The sequence below is a fragment of the Pleurodeles waltl genome, chromosome 9 (assembly GCF_031143425.1).
Source record: "Pleurodeles waltl isolate 20211129_DDA chromosome 9, aPleWal1.hap1.20221129, whole genome shotgun sequence".
In the NCBI taxonomy this organism is placed as follows: Eukaryota; Metazoa; Chordata; class Amphibia; order Caudata; family Salamandridae; genus Pleurodeles; species Pleurodeles waltl.
The window spans coordinates 974,690,422-974,709,438 of NC_090448.1; the positions used below are offsets into that span (position 1 = coordinate 974,690,422).

General features: G+C 47.8%; 1 protein-coding gene across 1 annotated transcript in view; it reads left to right on the forward strand.

Annotated features, from left to right (window-relative positions):
- POMT2 (protein O-mannosyltransferase 2) overlaps positions 1-19,017 on the forward strand; it is a 331,358-nt gene that overhangs the window by 83,809 nt on the left and 228,532 nt on the right. Inside the window, exon 5 of the mRNA XM_069208415.1 lies at positions 5,877-5,985. Coding sequence (XP_069064516.1) covers positions 5,877-5,985 — 109 coding nt within the window. The remainder of the gene's footprint in view (positions 1-5,876; positions 5,986-19,017) is intronic.

Here is a 19,017-nt window from a genome sequence, read left to right on the forward strand (position 1 = left end):
TGGATAGGTTTGAACCTAGAATTAGGAGATGCAAACTGACCCGTTCACATGCCCTCTGCTGCTCTACTCTGGTCAGCTCATCTGGGCAGATCCCACATCATCTGTCCTTGGCCAGTGTTGCCTCACCCCATTTATCTGTAAGTAGTGCCCCATGCCGGTGCATAATGAGTTTTCTACAACCCACCAGAGGAGCCTTCAGTCTCATTACTGCATGTTCCCACGGCTTCTCCGGGAATGATGTCTAGATTCCTCCACCATGTGAACCAACCTATTACTTCCTAGTGCAGAGGTGCTTTTTAACCTTGGGTGCCCTAATGTTATCCTATAGGAAAGGAACAGAAATTGCAAACGAGTGCTTAGCAGCAACTTACAGGACTGTTCTTCTGGTGAGTATGGTGCAAGGTCCAAGGCCACACAAACAGTTCATTTCGGGGTGCTCTGGGGTGCAAAAGGTATGTTACAATGTCAGTGTCCCATTCGCTTCAGTGGAGATCGGTCTGGTCAGAAAGAGGCTGCAAGCAGGGACTGGGTGGTTAGTCCAGGGGAACCAGAGGGTAGCTCGACCCTTAAGGTCCTCGGGCACGTAGGGACAACGTCAGCTTACTTCTCCTCGGGCTGTGGGGCTCGCGTGCAGTGGTGTCTTTTGGCGTCGGGTTCCAGCGCAGGGGATACTCGCAATTGAAGTGATGTGCAGAAAGACGCTGCAAGCACCTTCGGGAAGTCTACAGTTTGTGAACTCAAGTGGGCTTAGTCTCTGGAGAGCCTGGGAACCACTTTGACACCGTTGGCCCACTTCAGCGTGGGCTAGGCGGTTCGAGTGCTGTGGTGGTGTTTGGCATCTGGTTGTTGGCGGGCGCGGTCCTCACATTTCTTTCTTGGGTTGCCTGCAGATGCAGGGAAGCAGCTCCCTGCTCCAAGGAAGTTATTCTAGGCTATGTGCGAAGCACTGGTAGCACTCCCAATTTCTTGGATGCCGCAGCAGCAGGACAGGTCAGTTGCTCCTCAAGGGTCTAGTGCAGCTGGCAGGCAGGCAGGGTTGGTGCCAAGTCAGTCGTGATCCTCGGTTCTCTGGTCAGCAGGCTTCTATGTCCACTTCTTCTTTTGTGTCCAGCAACGATCTAAGGTCCTGGTATGAGGGGGTCCCCTAAATACTCAATTTAAGGGCGTTAAGAAGAGTGAAGAGTAGTAACCAATGGGCTACTTACCCGGGGGTTACTACGTCCCCTAGATGACCACTTCCTTTGGGGAGTGGGCATCACCCACTCCCAGAATTCCTAATTCCTACCTCGCACAAGATGATGGAATTTCTAAGGCTTTTCACTTGTGAGTTCAAGAACAAGAAGAAAGGACTGAAGATCAAGTACTTCCAAGAAGCTCTTTAGTTGGATGCCAGAGAACAATGCAGTCATAATAATATTTTATATTTGGGGAAAGCCTTGTCTGACATGAGTGTGGAGTTCATGTTAGGCTGGTCACGCTAGGGGTGTGTCTAGCCTGGAAATGCAACACACCTCCTGCATAGCTCATTTCCCTGCCTGTCCAGGTGCCAGATGGGCCCTGGGGCAGGGGAGTCAGCATCTTCCTCTGAGGGAGGCCAGATCTGCATACCAGAGCTAGTGGGCTTTTTTGAAGCCTCCTGCCTTGGATTTCAGATTTGCACGTCCTCCTGCTGGGGGGGGGGGGGTGCGTAACACTCCTGCAAGAGCAGGCTTTGTTTATGACCTCCAGAGGACAAAGTCTCTCACACTTGGGGGTCAGAATATCATCTGTTGGTGGCAGGCTGGCTAGATCTAGTCAGTGACTGCTGACTATTCCACATTCATGATGCCAGACAAGGCTTTCTCCAAATATAAAATATTAGTATGACTGCATTGTTCTCTGGCATCCAACTAAAGAGCTTCTTAGAATTACTTGATCTTCGGTCTTTTCTTCATGTTCTTGAACTCACAAGGGAAAGCAGACTATCCCACGGTGGGCTGATAATCTTCCACATTTTCTCCAGGTGCTCACTTTCTATTATAGATATAATAATATCTCTCTCTATGGTAATGCTTCATGGATAGTGAAGATATTTCTGCAATGTCTCTTTCCACATGCCTCATCCCTATGTTGTTACAACTCAGGATGACGTACCATATTTATGTAGTCAAAGATGTGTTTGTCTTTGTTACCTAAAACATTTTACAGCAATTATTGCTTTGTGTCTACTGGTAAGGCTTTCCATCTACTACAGTGCTTTACAAGCTCCTTAGCAACTGGGTTCATTTACCAGAAGTACCTGTCGGCTCTAGAAATAAAGATAGTGGTGTGATAACCTGCAAGTTTTTCGATATATTTTTCTGTCAAGACCCATCTAGTGTTTTGTAGAACTTTAGTTTGATTTGAGAAGCGCCTCTCTTCAATTTAGCTGTATCTCATTTCTAAGCCAGTGTCTAAATTCTGTACACCTTGCAGATCACAACTACCAACATCTTGTTGACAATGAGTACTCTCTCTGCCCTTCGACTGATCAAGACCTCTCAATCCATTGATTTCTCTATCAGTTAATCTTATCTGCCAGTTCACGTCCTCCCAATTGTTGGCTTGCACTCTTGGCTTGCACTTTTGCTTGTGCAGCTGTTTTGCCATGTATGTGCCTGCCTTAAGATCCCAGGGCACATTTGTCTCTTCCATCTTCTAGTGACATAGTTAAGTTGACTTTGCTCTTTGTCAACCGTTACCAGTGACATTCGTGTCACACTGTTTGCCCCATATGCCTGCTCCTGGACATCACCAGGCTTATCACCTCTTCCTTTGGAGCATTCCGACTACTAAGCTGCAGCTCACAGGCATGTACTTAGTAAGCAAACGTTCTGTCGGCTTCAAGAGTAACTTTCTGCTGCAGGGATACATTTCACAAATCTTTGTCCACCACCGTTATGTTATGATTACTTCAGACAAAGACAGTCACATTTTTTTATTCAGCTAATTCAGTCAATCAGTCAACATGTGTAAAGCTCGGCTTATCACCCATGGGGTCTCAAGGCGCCAGGTGGGGGACATGGGTCATTTGAAATGCAGGGTCTTGAGGTCCTTTCTGAACTGAGCCAGTAATGGAGAGTGTCTGAGGTGGAGTGGCATCATGTTCCAGGTCTGTGTGGCAAGGTAGGATAAGGATCTTCCTCCTGCTGTGTTTTTCCGGATCCTGGAGATGGTAGCGAGGACCAGCTGTGCTGAGAGGACTTGCCTGGAGGGGTTGTAGAAGGAAAGGCGGTGGTTGAGGTAGGCAGGTCCGTCGTTGTGAAGGGCCTTGTATGTGTGTGTCAGGAGTTGGAAGGTGATGCGTTTGGTGACAGGTAGCCAGTGTAGGTCTCTTAGGCTGGCGAAGATGTGGCAGGGGATGTCCAGGATCAGTCTGGCATGGCGTTCTGTATTCTCTGGAGTCTTGCTTGGAGTTTTTTGTTGATTCCGGCATAGAGCATGTTGCCACAGTCCAGTTTACTACTGAGGAGTGCCAGGGTGAAAGTTCTCCTTGTGTCGATGAGGATTCAATTGAAAATCTTCCGAAGCTGGCGCAGGGTGTCGAAGCATGATTAGGAGACAGCGTTGACTTGGCAGGCCACGGACGGTGATGAGTGGAGAATGCTGCTGAGGTTGCGGCGTGGTCTGTCAAAGGTGGGGCAATTCTGAGGCTACTGGGCCACCATGGGTTGTCCCATGTGGAAGGGACGGGCCCCAGAATGAGGATCTCCATCTTGTGCGAGTTGATTTTGAGGCAGCTGTCCCTCATCCAGTCAGTGACTGCCTTCATTCCGTTGAGAAAGTTAATTTTGGCTCTAAATGGTTCGTTGGTGAGGGAGAGAATGAGCTGTGCGTTGTTGGCGTATGAGACAATGTTGAGCCTCTGGTGTTTGATGATCTCGGCTAGCAGGGTCATGTAGATGTTGAGGAGGCTGGTGCTCGGAGGAGCCCAGGGGAACTTTGCATCTGGTATCCATCAGCTTTGAGGTGAAAGGTGGGTGCCTGACTCTGGGTTTGGCCGGTGAGGAAGGAGCGGATCCATTCAAGAGCTTTGCCGTGGATGCTGGCGTTGCGTAGTCTGGTGCACTGGGTGGTGTTGGAGACGGTGACAAAGGCGGCGGGTAGGTTGAGGAGTATGAGGGCAGCTGTCTTGCCATGGTCCAGTAGGCTGCAAATGTCATCTGTGACTGCTAGGAGTGCGGTTTTAGTGCTGTGGTTGCTCTTAAATCTGGATTGGGAGGGGTCGAAGATGTGGTTGGCTGCGATGAATTCGTTGAACTGTGCGTTGATCACTTTTTCTGTTACCTTGGCTGTAAAAAGGAGCAGTAAGTTAGGTCTGTCGTTCTTCAGCTATGTAGGGTCTGCAAAGGGTTTCTTCTGGAGGGGCTTTATCTCTGCGTAATTCCAGGCGTCTGGGAAGGTGGCAGTTTTGATGGAGCAGTTGACGGTGCAACGTAGCTCTGAAGCAATGATGGCGCTGGCTTGAATAAAGATGTGGTGGGCGCATGAGTCCCAGGGTGCCCCGGAATGGGTGGTATTCATGAGCTTGAGGGTGTCTTCCGGGGTGAGGAAGGTCCAGTGCTCCACGATTGGTTGGTGATAAGCGTCCGTGGTGGTGCTGGTGGGTGGGAGTGAGCGGTCCTTTGCTTGCGAATCCTTCGTAGATGTCCTGAATTTTCCAGTAAAAGAAGGTCGCAGGGGTATTGGGAGGGTGGTTTGTGGGGGGGGGTCCGTGTTGAGTTTTGTGAATTCCTTGACTATGGTGAAAAGTTCTTTGCTGTTGTGCGCGGTGGTGTTGAGTCTCTCCTGAATGGCTGATTTTCTAGTCAATCTGATGAGTCGGTGGTGTGATGTGACGGCATCTTTGAAGGTTTTGTGGTCTGTTGCACTCTTGCTGTTTCTCCACTTTCTCTCGAGTCCTCTGCATGCGCTCTTGGATTCTTGGAGGTTGGGGGAGAACCAGCTGGGTCTCCTGTGGTGATGATTGCTGGCGGGTTTCCTTAGTGGGGCCAGGGTGTTGGCCCAGTCGGTGATCCATTGGTGGAGGTTGTGGGCCGAGGTGTCCGCAGTGTCTGGTGGTGGGGATTGGAGGAGCGCAGTGGTGAGCTGGGCTTCGGTGACCTTGGTCCAGTTTCTGCGCAAGGGTGGGCTTGGTGCTGTTTGACCGTCTGGAGGAGAAGTGGGCGCAGTGGTGGTCAGTCCAGTGGAGTTTGGAGGTGTGTGAAAAGGTGGTGTGGTTTCTGGTGGAGAAGACAGGGTTGAGGGTGTGTCCTGCTGAGTGGGTGAGGAGGTTGACCATTTGCTTGAATCTGAGTGTGGCGAGGATCTTCATGAGGATAGAGGTATTCGGGTAGCTGTGGTTATCGAGGTGAAAGTTGACGTCACCAAGGAGTATGTAGTCCGTTGAGGTGATATCATAGTGGAATCATGATTGCCCACATCCCCCCGATGCTGCTCATATCTTCATTCAGTTCAACACCAAAACGTTCCAGCAGTGCGCCCCTCCACTGCATGCTCTTCTTTTCGACAGGTGCACCACTCCCACAACTTATTTTTACATGCAGTACATCCAAGCACTGTAATATTTGACATACTGCAGTCTAATATTTTTTTAGGGGGCTAAATATATTTACAAATCCAAGAGAATGCTTTTTGAGTCTAAATACTTAGCTGGGTAGTGATTGAGCAGTTTGTTCGTACCTTGCATTGAGTTAGCATGATTGGAATTTGTTTATTTTTGCTTATGCAAATTTTGTCTTTACTAGAGACTTCTGCCTCGCTTGATTTCTTTTTTTTTTTTTTTGTGTGCTTTTGCTTGAATCTTTCTGTTCACATATACTTATGTAATCCTTATTTCCTCTCGATCTTTTCCCCAGACACTGGATGCATCACTTTATCCCAGTACATTCTGCTTGATCCCATTCTCCTATTTTTCATTATGGGCGCCGTGCTGAGTATGGTCAAGTTCAACTCCTGTTCAGAAAGGTAATTTGTTGGAAAGAGTATTGGCACATGAGATTTTACAACAGTTGGTAATTTGAGTATGATACTACAGATCTCTTTTAGAAAGTTTCTCTACAAACTGCCTTCCCTCAGAACACCATCATGTCCTGCTTGTTCATTGTGGTCCATTTGCTTATTTTAAACTATCACAGAAGCATGATGTTTGCATAGCACGAGTGAGCAGTAATATATTAACCAAACAATTTAAATCTTATTACTGTGAAATAGACAATAACTTAGCCTACTTGACGGTGAGATGATACTTGTTTTGCTCATGAAATAGTTTGAGGTTAAGCTGGCCACACATTCTCAATAGGGAGAAATGTATGAAGTAGGCACACAGACCAAGTAACGATGTGTCACTGTCTCTGTGATGTGTAGCAGTACAAAGTTAGAGTGGAACCAGTGTTTATGGTTCAAATCTTTTTAAGTGTTTGTTTTAATTAATAACACATACACTCACCTAGGTCCAGATGCCAGTGAGGCACATAAATGAAAGGGGTTAACTAAGGTAGGAGGGGTGGCCTAGAGAAAGAGCAATTATCACAGCCAGGGAGCACGAAGGAGCGTGGTAACATAGGGAAGGTCCGAACAGGGAGAATGGTGGGCGTTGTCACGCGAAGGACATGTTGGTTTGTTGCTTAGTGTCACTGAACTTGGTTAATCATGGTGTCAAGTTTACAATGATCTCTGTCCATCACAGTTGTCACGTGTGGGCTCATGTTGCTTTAGACAAACACTTTGAGGTATTTCATGCAGAAAGGTTTGTGGAAATCTTGTGATAGAGATTGGAGGCATGAACCCCACATTTTATCGAATTGCAGCAGTTTATTATCAATTTAATTAAATTAGTTTTTCCATCCCTACAGTAACCCAAAGTCTATATACCTAGTCTTTATGTGCCGGCATGGAGTCAGTGAAGCACCATTGTTTCACCAAAGTGGGCTATGCCGCTCCGCCATATAGCGTAATTGGGTCATTAGATAGTAATGGGTGGGATGTGGAATGTCCAGGCCTCCTCTGCTACAGATAAGTAGGCCTATTTCTCAGCCATATGAGGTTGCTTGCCTTCCCAAATGTAGTTTTCCATCATGTGTTGTAGTTTGCACAGTGAGAGTAGGGGTTGTTGTAAGGGAAAGGTCTGCATGACATATAGCATCTCAGGCAGGGGGGTCACTTTCACTGCAGCGATCCTACCTAACCATGAAAGCCCACCACCTTTCAGCTTTGTAGGTCTAAACGGGCTGTATTGAGGAGGTCTGCGTAGTTACGTTGAGCCCTGTGTATGACACCCATTGGTTTGCCTATGAGAATGGAAACTGGCATTGTAGGTGGAGTCTGTCTTGTTGAGGGACCCTAAGGTTAAGGGCCTGTGATTTCTGATGGATACAACTACCTGTGGATTCCTCACTTAATGAATACTCCCATTGCGCCAGCACTCGACGGAAATCTTCTTCCTAGCTTCTGCACGTCGACGAGGACGTCACAGTTGCCCACGCGATGCCGTCTGACGTCATACGGGCAATAAGAGGTCCTCGCCGACGTCAGTTCCCTTTTTTCCGTGCCATTCGAAACGGTTATCTTCGAGGGAGCTACTGTTGCTGTTCGACAGTTACAGTTTGTTTTTTGGATCTATTTTTTTCTCTGAGATTACAATGTCGCAGAGAAAGTCAGGATTCAAGCCCTGTCGTGAGTGTGGGGGCAAAATGTCGGTAACGGACCCACATTCTGACTGTTTGTGGTGTCTTAGTTCCGATCATGATGTTGACAAGTGTGATTCTTGTCAGCATATGAATCCTAAGGCCCTGAAAGAGCGCGAGGCCAAGCTTTTTCTGGCGAAGACGAAAAAGAAGGAAAAGAGACACCATCGAAAATCCTCGTCACGAAGTCTCATCGGCGTCATCGGGACTCCCGGCGTCGTCGAGAATCACGGCGCCGGTCGAGTAAAGAGAGGTCTCGGTCGAGGTCACCATCAACTCGGCATCGGAAGACTTGGGAGGTCAGTCCCACTGTCACTCCCCATCCGTCGACGCCGTTGCCTTCTCCAGCCTCACCGACTTCGCCCAAGTCATCGGGCCAACCACCTTCAGTGTTTGAGGTTCCACAGCCTCAAATGTTTTCTCCGACGTTGCAAACGTCGAGGCCGGCATCGGTGTCGCCTTCGAACCAGGCACCCCAGTACCCGGCTTTCCCGGCCCCTGGAGCTGATAATACCGCATTTTTAAATGCGATGTTCTCCATCTTCCAGCAGATGGCTCCAGGTGGTGGACCGGCTGGGCCTTCGGGCCCTTTGGCTTTCAACATGGGTGCTCCGGCTCCCCTTCGACCGGCACCTTTTATGCCCTTTCTCCCCCTGGGGAACGTGGGCTCGGCATCGGAGTCGGCTCCGGTGGCTCCTGAGGCTTCGACTCCGACAACTTCAGCTCCGGCGGCTTCGATGTTTCAACCAGTGGCGCCGTCTAGACCTCCTACGGCTCCGAAGCAGTCTTCTCTCCATCCAACTCCTTGTTCGGCGCCGAAGGTACCTGTGGCGCCTGTAGACCCGGCGTCGGAAGGATCCGGAGATCGACGTCGTTCTTCGACATCTGCTGATGCCATGTCGACGCCGAGGATTGAGGAGAGGCTGCTCTCGAGGAGGCTTGCTCTCCGCCTCCTTGAAGAACAGGAGTACCAGAGACAAAACCTGGAGGAAGCAGAGATTGAGGACTCTCATGAGGGCCTCCATGGGCTGGACACTGCTAGTGGCCTAGATACTTCCCCCGAGTGGGACTTGTCATCTCCTAGGGAGTTTACGGAAGAGGCGGCCACTTTTCATGCTGTTATCAGGAAGGCAGCTAACTTCTTGGATCTTCCCTTGCCGGTGACAGAAGCCAAGCAGAATTTGTTGACAGAGGTGTTGCACCCGGCCTCTACATCGGCAGAACCACTTTTGCCGTTCAATGAGGCGCTGATGGAACCTGTTTTGGAAGTCTGGAAGAAGCCGGTGTCTTCTTCAGCTGTCAATAGATCTGTGGCTAGGAGGTATCGGGCTGCACCGGCTGACCCTGGTTTTCTTACCAGACATCCAACACCTGAAAGCTTGGTGGTCCAGTCTTCCTGTTCGGCAAGGTCTGCTCCTGGCTCTTTTCCAACTGTGCCCTCTGATAGAGACTCCAAGAAGATGGACATGACATCCAAAAAAGTGTTCTCGTCATGTAGCATGGCATTAAAGTCCACCAATGCTACATGTATTTTAGGAAGGTACATTTATGCTCTGATGGACGAAATTGCATCTACGCATATGGAGGTCCCTCAAGGGCTATTGAATCTGGTATCGGACGCTCAGGCAGCTGCAACTCAGGTTATCCAATCTGGGTTGGATACAACTGACTCTGTGGCTAGAGCAATGGGCACTGCTGTAGTTACGAGGAGGCAGGCTTGGCTTCATAACTCAGGATTTTCCTCGTATGTACAGTCGACCCAACTGGACCTTCCTTTTGATGGGGACAAGCTCTTTGGTGCCAAGGCGGATTCGGCCTTAGAGAGGTTCAAGGAGAGCAGGGCCACGGCCAAGTCGCTGGGCTTGCAAGCCACTTCTTCTGCCTCCTCCAGATTTTTTAGGAGGTTTCGAGGATTTGGTCGTGGCTCCTCCTCCTCCTTTCGAGGGAAATTCCAACAGCCTACCTCTGCTCTCTCCTATAGATCTTTTAGAGGGAGGGGTAGGGTCCGTACCAGGGGAGCCTCTCAGCAGCACTCTGCCTCTTCCTCTTCCTCTGGAGGGGTGCAGCAGGGGAAGCAGCCTTAGGCTTCCACCAATTCCCACTCACTCCTCTCCTGTAGGGGGGGAGGTTACTGAATTTTCTCCACAAGTGGGAGGTCATCACATCAGACTCCTGGATTACCAGCATTGTGAGAAAAGGCTATACCCTTCCCTTTCGGGAATTTCCGCCCCCCATCCCGCCCCACCCATCTTATTGTTCAGAAGAACACCTCCTGTTGTTAGAAGAGGAGGTTCAAGACCTCCTTTCAAAGGGCGCGGTGGAGTTGGTTCCAGAGCCGGAAAGGGGTCAAGGTTGTTACTCGAGGTACTTCCTGATTCCCAAGAAGGATGGTCGGTTGAGGCCAATCCTGGACCTGAGGATCTTGAATTGGTTCCTCAAACAGGAAAAGTTCAAGATGCTGACCCTAGCTCAGGTGCTTTTGGCGTTGAACAATGGAGATTGGATGGTGTCTGTCGACTTGCAGGATGCTTACTTTCATATCCCGATACTCAAGTCGCACAGGAAGTATCTCCGGTTTGTGGTGGGGTCGCAGCACTATCAGTTTGCGGTCCTCCCGTTTGGTCTTACTTCAGCACCTCGAGTCTTCACGAAGGTGATGTCGGTGGTTGCGGCGGAGCTCAGAAGGAAGGGGATAGCAGTATTTCCTTACCTGGACGACTGGTTGATCAAAGCCAAGTCCCCGGAGCTCGTGTTGCATCATCTGCAGTCGACAACCCAGTTGTTGTTCGACCTGGGCTTTTCGGTGAACGTGCCCAAATCTCACCTAGAGCCCTCTCAGCGCCTCCTGTTCATAGGGGCAGTACTGGATACAACATTGAATCGAGCCTTTCCTCCGCCTCAGCGGATTCAAGACATTCAGGCGTTGGTTCCAATGTTTCAAAGTGGAGTGGTCATTGCAGTCCTCAAGGTCCTACGTCTGCTCGGTCTGTTTGCCTCCTGCATACTGTTGGTCACGCATGCTCGCTGGCACATGAGGGCTCTTCAGTGGTGTCTCCGGAGGCAGTGGTCTCAACACAAAGGGGATCTCGAAGGTTCGGTAAAGATCTCCAGAGATGCTGCCACGGATTTGAAGTGGTGGATTGCGGGCGACAATCTTTCCTGAGGAAGGCCGTTCACGCAGCTTCCACCAGTGACCACGGTAATAACGGATGCTTCCACTCTAGGGTGGGGAGCTCATCTGGGGGACCTGGAGATCAAAGGGCTTTGGTCTCCAGTGGAACAGATGTTTCATATCAATCTGTTGGAGTTACGGGCTGTACGTCTGGCTCTCAAGGCCTTTCTCCCATCCCTTCGCGGTCAGTCGGTTCAGGTCCTGACGGACAATACTACCGCGATGTGGTATATAAACAAACAGGGAGGGGTAGGGTCGTACCTTCTCTGCAGGGAAGCTCTTCGGCTATGGTCCTGGGCAAAGGACCATCAGATTTGCTTGGTAGCAAATCATCTGGCCGGAGTCTTGAACGTACGTGCGGACAGTCTCAGTCGCCATTTCTCGGCCGACCACGAGTGGCGTCTCCATCCAGATCAAGTCCGTCTGATCTTCCAGATGTGGGGGTTTCCTCGGATAGATCTGTTTGCCACCCGGGAGAACTCGCACTGCCCATATTCTGCAGCCTCCAGTATCCGGTACAAGCACTTAGTGTTATTGCTACAACCCCTCTCTGGTATGAATCCAGCTTGATCCAGGTCTACAAGTCCTTGCTTGTTAGTATTGAGGCGGACGGCTAGTATGTGTGTACACCATTTTATGCGTTCTTTCCAGGGTTTTGGTATTACAATGATCACTTTGTCTTTCATCATCAGTGAGAGTGCCAGGGTCTCCAAAGGAGTTGTAAAGGCATGTGAGGAGGAGGTGGGGGGCAGCTGGACACCAAATGTTTTATAAACACTAGGCAAGAACCTATACATTCCAGGGGCCTCTTAGGGCTGTAGCCTAGTTATGCTACAGAGAACTTAACCCATGCGAATGTCTGCTTCTAGGGCCGGTAGGGCTGGTAGGGGGTGTGGTATGCCAGGCAGAGAGGTATGTAGCAGACTGCAGGGATGCAGTGTCTTCTGCTGTGTGTAGGTCGGTGTAGAAACGCTTGAAGGTGAGTGTAATCTCCGTATCAGAGCGTATGCTATGCCCATCTTCTCCTTGCATCTCCACAATCCTACTTTTGTGATTCTGGGCCCACAGTTGTTGTTGCCCCACCCGCCCGCCATGTTGCCTCCTGCATAGTACTTTTGTTTTGTCTGTAGGAGGCCATACTCTGCTCTGTTCATATCTAGCACTCTAAGCTGCTTTATAGCTAAAGTCAGTTGTCTTTATATCCTAAGGGCTCCAGATTGTTTATGGGGCTCTTCAAGGTATCTTATTCATTCTTCTTGGGTGGCCTGTTTATCTCTCTTCAGTTTGAGATAGCGAATAGGGTACCTCTTACTACTGCTTTCAGAGAATCCCACAGCAAGGAGACTGAAGTATCTGGGGTGTCATTCGTCTAGAGGAAGTGTTGAATTGATTCCTTAACATCTTTTATGGTAGAGTAATAGGTTAAAATTTAGTTGTTGAAGCGCTATGCCTGGTGGGGAGTGGCCAGCTCGGGGATTCGGAAGCAGATAGTAATAGGGAAGTGAGCTGAGAGTGCTGATACGCTGACCTAAGTTTCGGTATTGGCAAGAATGCGATGTGAGGTCAGGAAGTAGTCAGGCCAGGCATATGTCTGGTGAGAGGTAGAGAAAAAGGTGATATCTCGGCCTGTGGGGTGCTCGAATCTCCAGCTATTGACTAGTCCAGCCTGCTCCAGCTAGCGCAGTCCTGCTGCTGGGAAGTCCCCAGTCTGCTCTGCTGTATGGGCTGATCTGTCTAAGTTTGTGTGGGGTAAAAGATTGAAATGCCTGCCAACTACACGTACGGCATCAGCTAACAAGGTGACTATGCCTAGTGCTTTAAAAATGAACTGTTGTGCAGCACGAGTCCTTGTCTAGATTCACATGCTGTGCATTCCACTATCTAGTGGTTGGGTCCGGAATTGTCTCTGTTTCCCTTTTTTTCTTTTTTTTTCCCTCTCTGGCATCGTCGACCACCATTTGGTGCTTGGTCTGTCCCTTATGTGATGTCAGACGGCACCCTTGAAGTTCCTGTGCATGGTAGTCATATTCTGTTTCTTTTTGCCACCTTTGGGTGTAAACAAAAAGGAGGAGCTCTGAAGCCTTTTGGAACAAAGTTGAGGAATCCCGAAAAAAGGTGACATTTTTGGAAGAAATCGACAAACAAGAAACGTAATGAAACCAATAGAGGGAAGGGGACCTTCCCTCTCACACCCCAGCAGGGGACCCTGCCGGAATTAACGCGTGGCTAGACAATGAAGCAGGGTAGGGGTTATGGAAAACACACACTTTAAATTCTGCCCGAACTGCCACCACAAATTTGCACAGCGCCATCAGCACAAAGTTTGTAACCTCTGTCTGCTGAGAGAACACGGGGACGAGGACTGCAAGGCCTGTGCTGCTTTCGTGCTGAAAGGGTTCATGGAAGCAGAGAGAGGAACATCACATGCAATGTACAGCCAGAAACCATAGGCGTCTCTGAAGGACCTGGGCCTTTCCAGCGATGAGGAAGAGCAGAATCAACCCACAGAGGATCGGGCATAGAAGTCCTCAAGGGGGGCGGCAAGAAGAAACGCCCTGCAAAGAAAGTGATGAAGGACATTGAAAAGAGACCCGAAAAGGTAAAAACACCACCAAAAACTTTGGAGATTATGATTCCCAGGAAAAAGTTACACAAGGCAGCCCGACGTCCAAGAACTCGACGATCGAGGGTCAGCACTGAATTACAGCCCAGGGATACCGATGAAGGCAGACCGTCAAAATCGCAGAAAATCACCATGGCTCGAGAGGCCCCGAAAGAAACCCAAAGACCGTCGGTCTACTCCAAAAAATGTGAACATAGTCGATGCAGGGCGTTGAAAGGGCCTTAGAGGTGGAGAAGAAGAGACAGATGAGAGGCAGAAATGACAGTGCTCCTTCAACGCAAGAAGGAGTTCAACACACTAAAGGAATTCAGGGTTCCAAGTAACCCCCCCACATATGTCGAAGAGGCTGCTTTAGAGGCCCTGGCAACACCAGAACCTCACGAAGAGGAGGCCGAGGAGGAATTCTACAATCCAGAAGGGGAAGAGGAAGCAGGGAGCTTTAAGGATGAATGGAATGACCTCAACACAGAGTCCAGAGAAGGAGGTCGACAACTATCCAGCAAGACATTTGTCTCCTGACATTACACTCTACAATAGCCTGATAAAGAGTGCAGCTGAAAACTTATGGAGTGCCTTTTAGAAGAAAATGGATACTTGTGTTTTTGCCTAGAACCTCTTATACCATCAAGCAAGGGGAATCTCTATCTCCCAGTGCTATCTAGCATACTGCACCAGGGCAAGGAGGCCTCTAAAGACCCAGCTTCAATGAAAGGTGTCACACCAAGGGTAGAAAAGGAGTATAAATCTTCTTTAAAGGATCCCAAGTACATCCAGGGGAATGCAGTAGCAGTGGCAGACTCTATTGTTGTGTACCCATTTTATGTATAGCTCCATGCATGTTAGTTTAACACACTAGGCCGCTGTGCACTTTGCCCTAGATATATTTTATTCAGCTTCGCACTGTTATTTTACAATAACCAGTTTTTACGGTCTTGTTTTAATTTCTTCTATCAAACTGTTTAGCTTAGTTCAGCACTGTGTTCTCAAACAATGCATTCTTGATCGCACTGTCCTTCAGTCAAGGCTACAGTCTTGTACATTGCCGGTAAACAAGGTAGAAGTTTAGTCTCCAACATGCGTAGAAAATACACATCCTTAAGTAGGGACATTTTCTTACAACATCTGCTGTGTTAGTTATAAAAACACTTTCTAGTCATAGTACACGTCAAGAGGGAGATTCCAGCCAGGGAACCACAACTGTATGCTGAATGCTCCGCTGCAGATGCTGACGCAGATCACAGGCCTTTGCTCAGGTATGAGGGTTGATGTTGATTTACTAAACCAATCTTTAAAACTTATACTGCTTTTCTTTTCATTTATATATGAGACCGTACTGTATATGAGAGAACAAGTTGTGACCTGAGTGACCACGACTTCCCTGAGAAGTACCGATATGTCATGCGCTCAGCTGCCCAATTGTCTCTACCATTTGGGGGAGATGAGGCACTGCTAGTTAGCCGGAGCAAAACCCGGATTTGGGGTGACAAGTGTCATCCATTGTGGGTCAGACTTAGTCCCCCACACTGTGGATGATCTTGCTGCTCAAAATCCAGTAGTCTCATTAGGATAATGAGAGCCTACGCTATATGGCGCCGCCAACGTTTGGTCAGGTTCTAATTTTCGGGTCCACCGGAACCTCGCAGTCTCATTTTATATAATGACCCCTCAGTTCCGTATACGTAGATGTCCGTGGTACTGAGGATTTCCACCACAGCTATATAGGTAATCCTATTTCAGCTGGCGGTTGTTCAAGCTTGAACTTTAAAAGGAAAAAAAAACATCTTGGTGTGCCTTCTCTGAACTCTTAGTGCTTTTGTGATGGCAAATCCCCAAGTTATACAAATAGCTGACAACATGAGACAACCTCTCACAGCACACTTAATGACAAATGGCCTTACGGCCCAGGGAGGTCCAGTCATGTTTGTGGTGGACGCCCACGCAGCTTATAGAACAGAGCTTTTTTACTCTTCGTCACATTTCCAGCAGTTGATGGGAACACAAATACATTTCACACATATACAGTTGTGAACGCGCCTGGACAATTCAGGGCATACGCATACTTAAAGATACCTTTATCTTATCAAGAACATAATAATTGGCTTGATTGCGCCCTACCCCATACAATACTACCAGTTAGGTTAGGTCCACTAAGTAATGGCGGTCCTACCTGGCCTTTATTGGCCACCTATACACCACATCCTGCGGTTGGGAATTTAGCAGTAGCTGAGGTTCGACGCTTATATATTGAATTGATAGCAATATACAGACGATTAGTAAAATTTGTGATGCAAACGTTAAATACAAATCCAGCGCGTCCTGCTCCAGCACAACCACATGCAGTAACACCAGGTATAAATCTGGTGACTGTACATTCAATTATGGGTAAGGTCCCGGCTAAACGAGAGGAGACTCCGTTTTGGCTAGCGCAAAAAATTAATATGCTGGAAGCAGTATTTCCCCATACAGGACCTCAGGAAACATAGAATATTAACTATGTGCTTGCCCTTTGGGATGGTTCCTATAGTTGAAAACTGTAATACATGGAGCACGGTATTTGCCGCGCTCTATACAACTGCACACGGTACACCGACACTTAACGGAAGTGCTTAAACAAATTCAAGATGAATACGGGGCTGCCCCGGCCCTAGATTTGGGAATGCAACTGATGGGCAATTTTGCCACAGTTTCTTCAATAATCCTAAGTAATCTTAAAGAGGAAACAGTTGCACTTGCGCATGCGGCTCCGTGAGGTTCTGCTACAAGATCAGGAACGAGAGGTGCCTAAAATAATAGCGGAAACATATTCGAGTATCGGTCCAGATAGCCTTGGGGCTAGACCACAAAAACCTCAATTTCAGGGTAAAATTAATAAAGATAATACTAAACAACAACCTGAGGGTAATAAGAAACGCTGGGATAAAAAGCAACAAACACCTAAAAAAGAAAGGGGAGAATCTCCACGTACGGAGACCCCACAGAATAGGTATAATCTCAGGAATAGAGAGAATATAAAAACACCTGATAGATCTCAATACACGCCAATCTCGTTCCTTTCAGGACTCATCGGAAAAGAGAAATGAGAGAGTTTGGGCGATCAGAGCGAAGAACAGAGTACGTGAAACCGAGACAAGAATCACAACGCTCATCAGAGGTTTCTGTTAAAAAGGAAGAGAAACCTGTACAACAAAAACAATAATTTAAAAAGAAAAAAGTGGCAGCAGTCTCAATTCGACATGCCACACAGGAAGAGGGTCCTCTTGAAGAACAAGAACTGGGCTCTAGCATTGCTAGACAGCGCGGCAGAAGTCACAATAGTTCGCCGGAATCTTCTAGAGCATCTGGAGGTGAAAGCAACTGATGACTTTATACAAGTAGAAACAGCGGACAAGTGTGTCTCCGAGCCTGATAGGGTATACAAAGAAACACTACAATTAGGAGGAGACATTGAACGTACGATACACGCATTCTTTTGGGACTGTGTAGTTAAAGTGTACGACCTCTTGTTGGCTGAACAAGATTGGCCACCTGACTTTGTCCGCACCTGCCCATATGGAGAAGAGGTCATTAAACTTTCTTTCTCGCCCCTTGTTCCGGAGGAACTCGCAGAGTCCTATTCTATAGAATGGACTCTAGCACAGGCTCCCACGTTATATAGAAACCACATGGGGTGGGATAGGGACTCTCCCTACCATGTTATTCCCATTGAAAGTGAACCTCAGCCACAACCGCAGTATCTCATAAAACATGAAGCAAGGGCACTGGTGAGAGAGATACTTACTCAATTAGAATACCAGGGTGTGATTGAACCCTGTGTCTCACCGATGAACAACCCATTATTTCCTGTAGCTAAGCCGGACCATTCATACAGAATAGTCTTAGACTACAGACACTTAAACGGACATACACGTACGTATGCTATACAAAATAAACATAGCACAGCGCTAATGAGCAACATAGTGCAGAAAAAATACAAAACAACTTTAGACATCTCGAATGGGTTCTTTTGCCAGAATATAGCGCCTGAAAGCAGGAACTTAACAAGCTTTAGCGCATGAGGCTATAAGAACAGCCCAGGACTGTTTGCGGCTCGTGTGACTGCCATTTTACACAAGATTGACCCTGAAGCATTGTTATATGTAGATGATATATATCTCACGGATGATGAATTGATACAACATTTAAGACGAGTAGCCCGCATTGTTGTAGGGTTTGCCGAACTTGGCTACAAATTTAATTTAAAAAAAACAGAAATTGCCTTCCTCAGCTTTCTGTTCCTGGGATATGAGCTGTCGAGTGAAGGGAAGAGCCTAGCGCCACAATTTTTAGAAAAATGTGTGCAATTACAGCCACCGAATACGATTAAAAAAAACTTCAATCCTTGTTGGGTTTCCTAAATTTTGGCAGAACATACATTCCTGATTATGCAACGCGCATAAAACCTTTATATGAATTAATACGTCCCGATTTTTCAAGTAAATTCTGGACAATTGAACATACACGCACTCTTCGAGAATTGCAGACAGACATCCTAGCAGCAAAACATCTACACACAAGGGACAACAAAACACATTTGGTCATCAGGGTAATAGCTGGGGCCATCGGTTTCACCTATATGACATTTAATGAAGGTGAAACAGTCCTGATTGCATACAAATCTCATTTGTATTCAGCAGCTGAACAACGCTTTGCACCCACAGAAAAAAATCTCACTGCTGTACAGATGGCTGTTATTAAAGAAAGACCTCTTGCCCAAGGGAAACATATTATTGTTGTTTCTCCTATTCCGGCCCTAGAGGCTGTTACAAAACCTAGCATCCCAAACGCAAAAGCACTTCATCCACGATGGATACAATGGGCTACGTCTTTAACTGCCACTGATGTAGACTACATTTTTTATCCAAAATTACAAACCCAAGAATTTCTACAATATGAAGTAGAATATCCAGTTCCAGCGAACACCTTGCCTATCGATCAATATCACAGAGTCATGTACACTGATGGCTATGCGCAACCAGTGATTGGAACTAAACATCAATACTCTGCTGCTTGCGCAGTCCTAAGCGGCTATATGGAGGGGGAGAAATTCTGTCCCCTACATACCTATACCCAAACCTTAGGGGATTGTACAGCACAACTGGCTGAGCTAAAAGCTCTACTGAAGGCACTAGAACATACGGATCCAACGCAGCCTACGCTGAGTGTTTGTTTGTGATTCATATTACTGCGTCCAGTCCTTTAATGAATACCTGCATTACTGGCGCCAGAATGGGTTCAGAGATTCCAAAGGCAACACCATAAAACACGTGGGGAGGGTAGCAGACCTGAAAGAGACGCTACCGAAAGTCCATGTTGTGCATACACTTGGACACCAGCGCGTTGGAATACACGTCGCTGGGAATACTTTGGCTGATGGAGCCGCAAAGTCAGCAGTGGCACTAGCCACTGTAGCTGCAGTGACTCGTTCGAGTTCCAAACCAGACACAGATACTTTGGCTGCCATAAAAGCTATTGTTGATGGT